The sequence below is a fragment of the Salmo trutta genome, chromosome 16 (assembly GCF_901001165.1).
Source record: "Salmo trutta chromosome 16, fSalTru1.1, whole genome shotgun sequence".
Lineage (NCBI taxonomy): Eukaryota > Metazoa > Chordata > Actinopteri > Salmoniformes > Salmonidae > Salmo > Salmo trutta.
The window spans coordinates 52,877,695-52,891,904 of record NC_042972.1 but is presented as its reverse complement, the minus strand read 5'-3'; the positions used below and the strand labels follow the sequence as shown (position 1 = coordinate 52,891,904).

General features: G+C 46.6%; 1 protein-coding gene across 2 annotated transcripts in view; it reads right to left on the bottom strand.

Annotated features, from left to right (window-relative positions):
* The window catches only part of LOC115151024 (neuron navigator 1), a 152,862-nt gene that overhangs the window by 9,749 nt on the left and 128,903 nt on the right, over positions 1-14,210 (bottom strand). For both annotated transcript variants that reach the window (XM_029694926.1, XM_029694927.1), the window contains one exon: positions 6,784-7,019. In XM_029694926.1, the coding sequence (XP_029550786.1) occupies positions 6,784-7,019 (236 nt within the window). The remainder of the gene's footprint in view (positions 1-6,783; positions 7,020-14,210) is intronic.

Genomic DNA, 14,210 nt, shown 5'->3' with positions numbered 1-14,210 from the left:
CATTGAACCTATTTGGTTAACTTTAGCAAGGTACTGTATGACAATTGGTCTGTATTGCTAGTAACGTTATTCTATGGATTGGGATCATAGTTCATTTTTTAGCTAGCCAACGTTAATGTGACATGCCCAAACAAAAGACCCCAAGTTAAAGCTTGCTGTTACCTAGCTAACATTAGCTGAAGTTAGATGGCTGGCTTGCTAGCTAACATTAACTTACGTGTATGAAGTGTGTGTAACGTTAGTGATGTTTTCTCAGAATGCCATTTCGCATTGTTAGGTATAGCCTAATGCTAACTAGCGCACAATTAACCTATTTGGTTAACTGTAGCTAGCTATGACAATCGGTTTGTATTGTTAGTTAAAGCTTGCTGTTAGCTAGCCAGCTGAAGTTCGATGGCTGGCTTGCTAGCTAACATTATGTGTATGAACTGTGTGTAGTGATGTTATCTCAGAATGCCATTTTGCATCTGTTGTATAATAACGCTAAAATATTTGTATCTGGAATTTGTCTTTCAGCATCAGTAGAACACACCTCTCCTCCACCAGTCATACAAGGAGAATAGTCTAATGCCTCCCATCAAAAAGAGAGCTGGCCCAAGCGAGCAAAGGCAGCAGCGCAGTCATCAACTATATGCACCATATCTTCACCAACTACGGAGTTGGGGAAACACGTGTGGACCTGAATTGTGATAACTGCAATGGCCAAAATAAGAACAAGTTTGTGCTCTGGTATTGTGCCTGGCGGACCATGCAAAAGCTCCACCACAGTCTGGACCTTCACTTCCTGATCACAGGCCACACCAAGTTTGCCTCTGACTGGTGCTTCGGCCTCATCAAGCAGCGCTTCAGAAAGACTAGAGTGAACACTTGTCTGAGATTGCTGGTGTTGTGAAGGACAGCACTGTGATAGGGTCAACAGCCCACAGCTGGTTGGACTGGAGGATGGTACGGTGCTGGTGGAAAGCTATGGCTGGCAACAACTTCTGACTCTGTACTTCAGGCTGCTGCCACAGATCAAGCAGTACCAGTTGTTGTTGTTATACCCTGTTTTACAGCTTCGATGCCCTGGAGCCTGGTGTTGTCGCCAAGGAGCATTCGGACTGTCGGGACCAGGTTTTATCTGCTGCGCAACGCTGACATCCTTCCTCCGAAAAATTGTCTGCCTGTACAAGCACCACCTGGACTGGACACAGCTAGACAAACCATCTTTTTGACAAGATCAGGGAGTTTTGCGACGAAGAGGCTATGGACATCACATGCACTGCACCAAAGTCAAGGGCAGGACAGAAACAGGCTCTCTCCTAACACACACGCCATACGCTGCTGCTACTATTTCTTTACCCTGCTGCTCAGCCACTTTACCCCTGATTGTATGCATATAACTACCTCGTTTATCACCAATATTGTTATTAATAGTTCTTGTACATACTGTATATTATTTGATTTATATTGACACTATCTATTTCTGATATTTCTACTATGCAAGTAACCATTTGGCTGCACCATTTACACCTTCTGTAGAGATCCAGCCACTTAGCAAGACTTATCAATATTAATTTTATATATCAATATTTTGCTATGTGTAGTCGTAACATGATTTTGTGACATACCACAACAATATCATGTGACCGTATCAAGTGTCCGCCACATAAATATATGTTGCATGCATCTGTTTATGTACAGTCGTGGCCAAAAGTTTTGAGAATGACACAAATATACATTTTCACAGTCTGCTGCCTCAGTTTGTATGATGACAATTTGCATATACTCCAGAATGTTATGAAGAGTGATCAGATGAATTGCAAAGTCCCTCTTTGCCACGCAAATTAACTGAATCCCCCAAAAACATTTCCACTGCATTTCAGCCTTGTCACAAAAGGACCAGCTGACATCATGTCAGTGATTCTCTCGTTAACACAGGTGTGAGTGTTGACGAGGACAAGGCTGGAGATCACTCTGATTGAGTTCGAATAACAGACTGGAAGCTTCAAAAGGGGGGTGGTGCTTGGAATCATTGTTCTTCCTCTGTCAAACATGGTTACCTGCAAGGAAACACGTGCCGTCATCATTGCTTTGCACAAAAACGGCTTCACAGGCAAGGATATTGATGCCAGTAAGATTGCACCTAAATCAACCATTTATCGGATCATGAAGAACTTCAAGGAGAGCGAGTCAATTGTTGTGAAGAAGGCTTCAGGGCGCCCAAGAAAGTCCAGCAAGCGCCAGGACTGTCTCCTAAAGTTGATTCAGCTGCAGGATCGGGGCACCACCAGTACAGAGCTTGCTCAGGAATGGTAGCAGGCAGGTGCGAGTGCATCTGCACGCACAGTGAGGCGAAGACTTTTGGAGGGTGGCCTGGTGTCAAGAAGGGCAGCAAAGAAGCCACTTCTCTCCAGGAAAAACGTCAGGGACAGACTGATATTCTGCAAAAGGTACAGGGATTGGACTGCTGAGGACTGGGGTAAAGTCATTTTCTCTGATGAATCCCCTTTCCGATTGTTTGGGGCATCCGGAAAAAAGCTTGTCCGGAGAAGACAAGGTGAGCGCTACCATCAGTCCTGTATCATGCCAACAGTAAAGCATCCTGAGACCCTTCATGTGTGGGGTTGCTTCTCAGCCAAGGGAGTGGGCTCACTCACAATTTTGCCTAAGAACACAGCCATGAATAAAGAATGGTACCAACACATCCTCCGAGAGCAACTTTTCCCAACCATCCAGGAACAGTTTGGTGACGAACATGCCTTTTTTCCAACATGATGGAGCACCTTGCCATAAGGCAAAAGTGATAACTAAGTGGCTCGGGGAACAGAACATCTATATTTTGGGTCCATGGCCAGGAAACACCCCAGACCTTAATCCCATTGAGAACTTGTGGTCAATCCTCAAGAGCCGGGTGGACAAACAAAACCCCACAAATTCTGACAAACTCCAAGCATTGATTCTGCAAGTATGGGCTGCCATCAGTCAGGATGTGGCCCAGAAGTTAATTGACAGCATGCCAGGGCGGATTGCAGAGGTCTTGAAAAAGAAGGGTCAACACTGCAAATGTTGACTCTTTGCATCAACTTCATGTAATTGTCAATAGAAGCCTTTGACACTTATGAAATGCTTGTAATTATACTTCCGTATTCCATAGTAACACCTGAAAAAATATCTAAAGACACTGAAGCAGCAAACTTTGTGAAAATTAATATTTGTGTCATTCTCAAAACTTTTGGCCACGACTTTACTGTACATGTGCACCTCACACAGATTTCAACTTAGGTTGCATGGCATTAACTTATGTATGGAATACTATGTGATAAGTGCGTGTGTAACAGTATTTAAAGTATACTAATGTACTGGTGTGAAGGCATTTGGGCAGTGGTATAAAATACTTCAGTAAAAATACTTTAAAGTACTACTTAAGTATTTTTTGGGGGGTATCTGTACATTACTTTACTATTTATATTTTTTGGCAACTTTTACTTCACTACATTCCGAAAGAAAATAATATACTTTTTACTCCATACATTTTCCCTGACACACAAACGTACTTGTTACATTTTGACAGGAAAATTGTCCAATTCACACACTTACCAAGAGAACATTGCTGGTCATCCCTACTGCATCCGATCTGGCAGACTGTCACATCCTGACCAGTAAAAGGGGTTATTTGTTATTGTAGTTTGGTCAGGGCGTGGCAGGGGGTGTTTGTTTTGGGGTTTTTGGTTTATGTTCTATGTTATCTCTTTCTATGTGTTTATTCTAGTTCTTATATTTCTATGTTGTGTATTTTGGGTTGATCTCTAATTGGAGGCAGCTGAATCTCGTTGCCTCTGATTAGAGATCATATTTAAGTAGGGTTTTTTTCTTCGTGTGTAGTTGTTTTTCATATAGTCCTTGTGTCCTTACGGAACTGTTAGTTGATGTCGATTTATTTTATTGAGATTCTTCCAATAGCCACCCTTTGCCTAGATGACAGCTTTGCACACTCTTGGCATTCTTTCAACCAGCTTCATGAGGTAGTCACCTGGAATGCATTTCAATTAACAGGTGTGCGTTCTTAAAAGTTAAGGTGTTTGACCCAATCGGTTGTGTTGTGTAAAGGTATGGTTGGTATACAGAAGATAGCTCTATTTGGTAAAAGACCAAGTCCATATTATGGCAAGAACAGCTCAAATAAGCAAAGAGAAATGACAGTCCATCATTACTTTAAGACATGAAGATCAAGCGTTATGATGAAACTGGCTCTGATGAGGACCGCCACAGAAAAGGAAGATTCAGAGTTACCTGTACTGCAGAGGATATGTTCATTAGAGTTATCAGCCTCAGAAATTGCAGCCCAAATAAATGCTTCACAGAGTTCAAGTAACAGACGCATCTCAAAATCAGCTGGGTAAACGGATGATCTCCGCATGAGTGGTTCCCACTGTGAAGCATGGAGGAGGTGGTGTGATGGTGTGGCGGTGCTTTGCTGGTGACACTGTCTGTGATTTATTTAGAATTCAAGGCACACTTAACCAGCATGGCTACCACAGCATTCTGCAGATATATGTCTTCCCATCTGGTTTGCATTTAGTGGGACTATCATTTGTATTTCAACAGGACAATGACCCAACACACCTCCAGGCTGTGTAAGGGCTATTTGACCAAGAAGGAGAGTGATGGAGATGACCTGGCCTCCACAATCCCCCAACCTCAACCAAATTGAGATGGTTTGGGATGAGTTGGACCGCAGAGTGAAGGAAAAGCAGGAAACAAGTGATCAGCATATGTGGGAATTCCTTCAAGACTGTTGGAAAAGCAAGTGAAGCTGGTTGAGAGAATGCCAAGAGTGTGCAAAGCTGTCATCAAGGCAAAGAGTGGCAACTTTTAAGAATCTCAAACATAAAATATATTTTTACTTGTTTAACACTTTTTTTGGTTACTACCTGATTCCATATGTGTTATTTCATAGTTTCGATGTCTTCACTATAATTCTACAATGCAGAAATAGTAAAAATAAAGAAAAACCCTTGAATGAGAAGTGTGTTCAAACTTTTGACTGGTACGGTATATATTTGAAGAGCCAATTTTTTTCCAGCTTCGTAACATTGCAAAATCTGAAACCTTTTGTTTAAAAATGATGCAGAAAAGCTAATCCATCCTTTTGTCACTTCAAGATTAGACTACTGCAATGTTCTACTCTCCGGCTGCACAGATAAAGCACTGAATAAACTTCAGCTAGTGCTAAATACGTCTGCTAGAATCTTGACTAGAACACACAAATGTATCATATTAGCTCCCCTCTCTCCATCGGGATTATATGCCTCTGGCCCTATTACAGGGGCTGAGTCACTGGCTTGCTAGTGCAATCCCCTGCTGTCCCTAAGAAGTGTGCATCCCGTCGTGCCAGGCTTTTTTCGCTATACTCGCCTTGAGTGGGGTTATATCCTGCCTGGTTGGCCCTGTCCGGGGGTATCGCCGGATGCGGCCATAGTGTCCCCCGATCCCCTCCGTCTCAGTCTCCAGTATCTATGCTGCAATAGTCTATATGCCAGTCTAATATCTCTCTCTTTCTCTCCCCCGCTCCCTTTCTCCCCCTCCCTACTGCCTGGCCTGATGACTCTTGTCTGTCCCCATGCCCAGTCTACCTGGCCATGTTGCTGCTCCAGTTTCTGCTGTTCAGCCTGTGGCTATGAAACCCTGACCTGTTCACCGGATAAGCTACCTTATCCCGGACCTACTGTTTCGACCCTCTCTATACCGCTCTTACTGTCTCAACCTTTGAATGCTCGGCTATGAAAAGTCAACTGACATTTACTACTGAGGTGCTGACCTGTTGCACCCTCTACAACGACTGTGATTATTATTTGACCCTGCTTGGTCATCTATGAACATCTTGAAGAACGATCTGGCCTTAATGGCCCTGTACTCTTATAATCTCCACCGGGCACAGCCAGAAGAGGACTGGCCACTCCTCACAGCCTGGTTCCTAGGTTCCTGTGTTTCTAGGGAGTTTTTCCTAGCCACCAAGCTTCCACATCTGCACAGCTCTGACACACACACACACATTTACCCCACCAGATGTGCGACCAGAGGTCTTTTCACAGTCCACAAATCCAGAACAAATTAAAGAAAGCGTACAGTATTATATAGAGCCATTATTGCATGGAACTCCCTTCCATCTCATATTGCTCAAATGAACAGCAAACCTGGTTTAAAAAAATAAAGCGACACCTCACGGCACAACGCCTCTCCCCCGTTTGACCTAGATATTGTGTGCCTTTATTGATATGTAGGCTATTTGTGCCATTTTTTAATTGATGTAGTTCTGTCCTTGAGCTGTTCTTGTCTATTCATGTTCTGTATTATGTCATGTTTCATGCTTTGTTTGGACCCCAGGAAGAGTGGCTGCTGCCTTCACAACAGCTAATGGGGATCCTAATAAAATACCAAATTGCTTGCTCTTTGAGGTTTCAGGCTGGGATTCTGTATAAGCACTGTGTGTCATCTACTGATGTAAAAAGGGCTTTATGAATACATTTTATTTATTGATTGGCAGAGAGGTTTGGAAATAATCTTTCTTATTGGTCTATTAACTTATTTTCAAATAGCTCTTACACTCTTACACTAAAAGGCCAATATCATTTTCACAATGTTATTCCAACCTCATAGGGTGGAAATATATTTAAAACACAGGTAAATAACATTTTTGACTGCACTGGGCCTTTAATAATTAGCTGCTCAGCCCGTAGCTCCTCTCCAGAACTAGGAGTGAGGAACCCCGTTACCGTATGGCACACACTATCCTGTCCCCACCTTGCAAGACTGGCGGTGCATGTTGAAGGTGACCACAATGCCGTCGTTGAGGTCTCGACCGCTGCGGTCCACTAGGTACTCTGCCAGGCGAGAAGTGAGGTAGGTCTTGCCAGTGCCACTGGGCCCAGACATAATGAGGCGGCGGTGCTTGAGCAGCAGGCTGATGTAGTGTTGGGTCATGGGCTTGGGGATGAGGGTCTCAAACACCAGGCTGTCCACACACTTCTCCTTCAGACCTGGAGGACGCAGAGTTCAAAGTTCAAATGTTTAATGTTCTGAAGCTTTATTGTCTGTTCAGGGTAAACACACAGAATTAAATAGAACACTAGAATGGACAAAAATCTGCCATCTTGGCCCGGAATTATAGGAATTATATGGGTAAACATTTAAAACAAAATTTATTTGACAACACATAGACAGGTCAGGTACAACGATTGGTCGGGTGTAGGGCATTCCATACAGCCCTCCATTCAGCTGCTCACAGAGACATACTGTACATAAAGTTAAACCAGGGAGTAGTTAAATCAGGGAGTCCACCCACGTGCATGAAAATGTTCTGCTTAACGATTTACCGCATCACATGTCTCCCTTCATAAACAACTTGGAGAGCAGAACGAATGTTCTGTAAATAACTCCCAGATCAAGGAGTATGTGCTTCTCCTCATCCCTCTCCATACCTTCTCCCCCCTACCTCCTCCATGCCCTCCCCCTACAGTGTGACATATCACCACCCACATTTATAGGGTGTGTGTGTGTGTGTGTGTGTGTGTGTGTGTGTGTGTGTGTGTGTGTGTGTGTGTGTGTGTGTGTGTGTGTGTGTGTGTGTGTGTGTGTGTGTGTGTGTGTGTGTGAGGCCTGGGCCAGTTGGGTCGGACTGCCTGAGCTGCCTGACACACAAGCTGCACCGGGATCGTGTTTCTCTGAACCCTCGATTGCACTCCCCTGCTTCTTTCCCACCCTGGCCTACTGCATTCCTGCTTAGCCAGGTGGAACAGAGAGCCTACCCAGCCTGCACCTCTTCATTGGTTTCAAAACACAAATGGGGTCTAACTGATATGGATTACCCTGAAATGGATCTATGTACACTACTGTTCTAGGGAAATGTGCTCTAAAAAAACTACATCGAACCAAGAAAGCTAATCTGCTAACGGCCTGTCTGAGCGTGTTTTTTCCTCTGGAACTTTAGAGAGTAGAGAGAGGTAGACACCACAAATCAGTCTCAGCCTGGCCCTTACCTCTCCAGTTGCAACGGTCATCGAAATTGTTAAAATGTTTAAAAAACAATTCTCATAAATGCAACAGTTGGACAATGGATGAAGATACTCCAAAATGTTGATTTATGATCCTTCCGATATTGACAGAATTATCTCTGTTTTCTATGTTTTCCTCTGGATCTCTTAGGGGACGGAGGGAAACCACACATTCTCTTATATAGCAAGTAGGGAGAGGTATAGTGCCATTCAGAGTGAGAAAGTTGAATGTATTGTAATACGTCTGACAATGTAAATGTACTTTTAATCCGTCTGTCGGCATAAGACATAGCATAATGGGGTGTAGTGAGACACCCAATGGGTTGGACAGTACATTTCTCATCAATTATCTTGAAAAAACATATACTTAAAAAACAGAAATCAACCAATCCTCCATCCGTAACACAATGGGAAGGCCAAATGCTTTATTATCTAAATGTTGAAAGTGCATGGGCAACATGTGCATGGGCAACATGTGCATGGGCAACATGTGCATGGGCAACATGTGCATGGGCAACATGTGCATGGGCAACATGTGCATGGGCAACATGTGCATGGGCAACATGTGCATGGGCAACATGTGCATGGGCAACATGTGCATGGGCAACATGTGCATGGGCAACAGAGAGGCTTGCCTCTGAAGCTAAGCAGGGTTGGTCCTGGATGGGGGACCAGATGCTGCTGGAAGTGATGTTGGAGGGCCAGTAGGAGGCACTCTTTCCTCTAGTCTAAAAAATATACACTGCTCAAAAAAATAAAGGGAACACTTAAACAACACAATGTAACTCCAAGTCAATCACACTTCTGTGAAATCAAACTGTCCACTTAGGAAGCAACACTGATTGACAATAAATTTCACATGCTGTTGTGCAAATGGAATAGACAACAGGTGGAAATTATAGGCAATTAGCAAGACACCCCCAATAAAGGAGTGGTTCGGCAGGTGGTGACCACAGACCACTTCTTAGTTCTTATGCTTCCTGGCTGATGTTTTGGTCACTTTTGAATGCTAGCGGTGCTTTCACTCTAGTGGTAGCATGAGACGGAGTCTACAACCCACACAAGTGGCTCAGGTAGTGCAGCTCATCCAGGATGGCACATCAATGCGAGCTGTGGCAAGAAGGTTTGCTGTGTCTGTCAGCGTAGTGTCCAGAGCATGGAGGCGCTACCAGGAGACAGGCCAGTACATCAGGAGATGTGGAGGAGGCCGTAGGAGGGCAACAACCCAGCAGCAGGACCGCTACCTCCACCTTTGTGCAAGGAGGAGCAGGAGGAGCACTGCCAGAGCCCTGCAAATTGACCTCCAGCAGGCCACAAATGTGCATGTGTCTGCTCAAACGGTCAGAAACAGACTCCATGAGGGTATTATGAGGGCCCGACGTCCACAGGTGGGGGTTGTGCTTACAGCCCAACACCGTGCAGGACGTTTGGCATTTGCCAGAGAACACCAAGATTGGCAAATTCGCCACTGGCGCCCTGTGCTCTTCACAGATGAAAGCAGGTTCACACTGAGCACGTGACAGACGTGACAGTGTCTGGAGACGCCGTGGAGAACGTTCTGCTGCCTGCAACATCCTCCAGCATGACCGGTTTGGCGGTGGGTCAGTCATGGTGTGGGGTGGCATTTCTTTGGGGGGCCGCACAGCCCTCCATGTGCTCGCCAGAGGTAGCCTGACTGCCATTAGGTACCGAGATGAGATCCTCAGACCCCTTGTGAGACCATATGCTGGTGCGGTTGGCCCTGGGTTCCTCCTAATGCAAGACAATGCTAGACCTCATGTGGCTGGAGTGTGTCAGCAGTTCCTGCAAGAGGAAGGCATTGATGCTATGGACTGGCCCGCCCGTTCCCCAGACCTGAATCCAATTGAGCACATCTGGAACTTCATGTCTCGCTCCATCCACCAACGCCACGTTGCACCACAGACTGTCCAGGAGTTGGCGGATGCTTTAGTCCAGGTCTGGGAGGAGATCCCTCAGGAGACCATCCGCCACCTCATCAGGAGCATGCCCAGGTGTTGTAGGGAGGTCATACAGGCACGTGGAGGCCACACACACTACTGAGCCTCATTTTGACTTGTTTTAAGGACATTACATCAAAGTTGGATCAGCCTGTAGTGTGGTTTTCCACTTTAATTTTGAGTGTGACTCCAAATCCAGACCTCCATGGGTTGATAAATTGGATTTCCATTTATTATTTTTGTGTGATTTTGTTGTCAGCACATTCAACTATGTAAAGAAAAAAGTATTTAATAAGATTATTTCTTTCATTCAGATCTAGGATGTGTTGTTTAAGTGTTCCCTTTATTTTTTTGAGCAGTATATATCCCAATGCCCCAGGGCAGTGATATGGGACATTGCCCTGTGTAGGGGACCTGACTCTCTGTGGTCACTAAAGATCCCATGGAACTTATCGTAAGAGTAGAGGTTTTAACCCCGCTGTCCTGGCTAAATTTCCAATCTGACCACCTAATCATCCCCAGCTTCCAATTGCCTCAGTCGTCCCCCTTCCTCTCCCCTTAACTATTCCCCAGGTCGTTGCTATAAATGAGAATGTGTTCTCAGTCAACTTACCTGGTAAAATAAAGGTAAAACAATCATGTTTGGGTGCGTCTGTATGTTGTCATTTGTATGTTTTGTATAAAAAATATATTTTTTAATTCTGTATTTCATTTTCAACAAATGTCAAAACATGTTTTGAGTTTGTCATTATGGGGTATTGTGTGTCGATCGGTGATAATAATTATTTTTTTTATCAATTTTGAATTCAGGCAGTAACACAACAAAATGTGGAATAAGTCAAGGGGTATGAATACTTTCTGAAGGCACTGTAGACACCACAAATCTTAGCCCAGACTCAGCTCTCCGCTACAGGGTGCCAGGGGTCAGAGACAGGGGGGCGATAGAGTTGAATCAACAAGACAAACAGAAGGACTTATGAGACTTCACAGCAGGGTTGGTGTCAATTCCATTTAAAATGCCAGTCACTTCAGAAAGTAAACCATTGAACATAATTTGAATGTCAGTCTACTTCCTGAATTGAAATGGATTTGACCCCAAGCCTGCTTCACAGCCAATCATCCATCCTACTTCATATTCTACATCATATCTTAGTATGGAACATGACAAGCAGTCCAAATATCTGGTTAACGTTCACAGCATGGGTCATAAATCATGATATATCTAAATAAAACATTCCTTTCATCATTGTTCAGTGTGGAACAGGAGATCTGAAGAGAGTGGACAGAAATTCCAGAGCAGACTAAAGGAGGTGAATGTCCGTTAGACCAAACATACCAAACATCTCACTGTCACAACATCGACGGAAGGTGGCGCCCCTCCTCGCCCGGGCGGCGCTCGGCAGTCGTCGTCGCCGGCCTACTAGCTGCCACCGATCCTCTTTTATTTTCTGTTGGTCAGGTCTAGTTTAGTTGGCACCTGTTTAGTATTAGTTCATTAGTGGGGGAGGGTTATTTAGTCGTTCTGTGTAGGTTTGTTCTTTGTGCGTGATTATTTTTCGTCATTGTGTTTGTTCTGAGGTGCAGGTGTTTTTTCCCTCTGCCTGTGGGTATTGTGGCAGCGTGTTTTGGGCTGCGTCCCTACGCTGCGTGCAGGTTGTTATTTGGGCATTTGTGTTGCTCTGCCCTGCCTTACCTGTTTTCTTGGCACGTGTGGATTATTTATTAAAATTACGTGTGTTCACGGACTTGTGTCTCCTGGACATATGGAGGGCCCTGGAATGAGTGGAATGAGAGGGCCCTGATAGATCACTACCGTTGTAGTTTGAGGGAGGACATCCGCCGTGAGTTAGCATGTCGGGACACCACTAGCACCCCGGACCAGCTGATAGATCTGTCCATCCGACTGGACAAGCTGCTGGCCGCCCGCGGGCGTCCGAACCGGGCCCTGCTCGTTCCACCTCCTAGCCCTCCTGCTCCCACGCCTATGGAGATAGGGGGGGGCTGCAGCCAGGAAGACTGGAGGGGGAGCCCTCTCCTGCACCCACTGTGGTCGCAGAGGGTACACTGCCGACCGGTGCTGGAGGAGCTCGCCCGGGAGTCCAGACGGCAGGCAGAGCACTCCTTCGACATCTCAGGTGAGTCAGCACCCGCCTCACCCAGAGCCCCCTGTCAGTCACATGTATGTGTTAGTTTCCTTCCCTGAATTTTCTCCTCACTCCCGGCTTAAGGCGCTAGTCGATTCAGGCGCAGCGGGGAGTTTTATGGACCGTGGGGTCGCCAGTAAGTTAGGGATTCCCCTAGTTCAGTTAGACCAACCCTTCCCCGTGTACGCCTTAGACAGTCGACCACTAGGGTTAGGGCTGGTCAGGGAGGTCACTGTGCCACTGGTCATGGTAATGCGGGTGGGTCATGACGAGAGTATCCGTCTCTTTCTCATTGATTCCCCGGCATTTCCGGTGGTGCTAGGGATCCCCTGGCTAGCCACTCACAACCCTAAGATTTCGTGGAGACAGAGGGCTCTTAAGGGGTGGTCGAAGGAGTGCTCGGGCAGATGTTTAGGGGTTTCCATCTCTGCGACGACGGTGGAGAGTCCAGACCAAGTCTCTACCATGCACATTCCCTCAGAGTATGCCGATTTGGCTATCGCCTTCAGTAAAACAAAGGCGACTCAATTACCACCCCATCGATGAGGAGACTGTGCGATAAACCTCCAGGTGAACGCTGCACTTCCCGGAGTCACGTGTATCCCGTCTCAGGAGGAGACAGTGGCTATGGAGACATACGTCACTGAGTCCTTGAGACAGGGATACATTCGGCCATCCAAATCACCCGTCTCCTCGAGTTTCCTTTTTGTGAAGAAAAGGGAGGGGGGGGTTGCGCCCGTGCATTGACTATAGAGGTCTAAATTCCATCACGATGGGGTTCTGTTACCCGCTACCTCTCATCGCCACGGCGGTGGAGTCATTTCACGGGGCGCGCTTCTTCATGAAACTGGATCTCAGGAGTGCGTACAATTTGGTGCGTATCCGAGAGGGGGACGAGTGGAAAACTGCATTTAGTACCACATCTGGCCATTATGAGTACCTTGTCATGCCGTATGGGTTAAAGAATGCTCCCGCTGTCTTCCAATCATTTGTGGACGAGATTCTCCGGGACCTTCTAGGTCAGGGTGTGGTGGTGTACATTGACGACATTCTAAACTACTCCACCACCCGTGCCTCGCATGTGTCTCTGGTGCGCAAAGTGCTTGGGCAACTGTTGGAGCATGACCTATACGTCAAGGCTGAGAAATGTGAGTTCTCCAAACAAGCCGTCTCTTTCCTTGGGTATCGCATTTCCACATCCGGGGTGGTGATGGAATGTGACCGCATTTCGGCCGTGCGTAATTGGCCGACTCCCACCACGGTGAAGGAGGTGCAGCGGTTCTTGGGGTTTGCCAATCACTACTGGAGGTTTATCCGGGGCTTTGGGCAGGTGGCGGCTCCCATTACCACACTGATGAAGGGGGGCCCGGTGCGGTTGCAGTGGTCAGCGGAGGCGGACAGGGCTTTTAGTTGGCTGAAGGCTCTGTTTACCGATGCTCCAGTCCTGGCGCACCCGGATCCCTCTTTGCCATTCATAGTGGAGGTGGATGCGTCCGAGGCTGGGGTGGTAGCCGTGCTATCACAGCGCTCGGGCGCGCCCCCCAAACTTTGCCCCAGTGCTTTTTTCTCTCTGAGCCAGGCGGAGCGTAACTATGATGTGGGGGACAGGGAGTTGCTGGCTGTGGTAAGAGCCCTGAAGGTGTGGAGACATTGGCTTGAGGGGGCACGACACCCTTTTCTCATCTGGACCGACCACTGTAACCTGGAGTACATCCAGGCGGCGAGGAGACTGAACCCTTGTCAAGCCAGGTGGGTGATGTTCTTTACGAGATTCCAGTTTACAATCTCGTACATCCCAGGTTCCCGGAACACTAAGGCTGACGCACTCCATGTCTCGTCTCCATGACACCAAGGAACGGTCCACCGATGCCACTTCCATACTTCCAGCCTCCTGCTTGGTGGCACGGGAGGTGGATGTGGACATCGAGCGGGCATTATGGGCAGAACCTACTCCCCCTCAAGGTCCCGTGGGTCGTAAGTACGTTCCGCTCTGTGTCCGTGATCGGTTGATCCGGTGGGCGCACACGTTACCCTCCTCGGGTCACCCAGGGTTTGAGCGGACGGTGCGGGGTCTT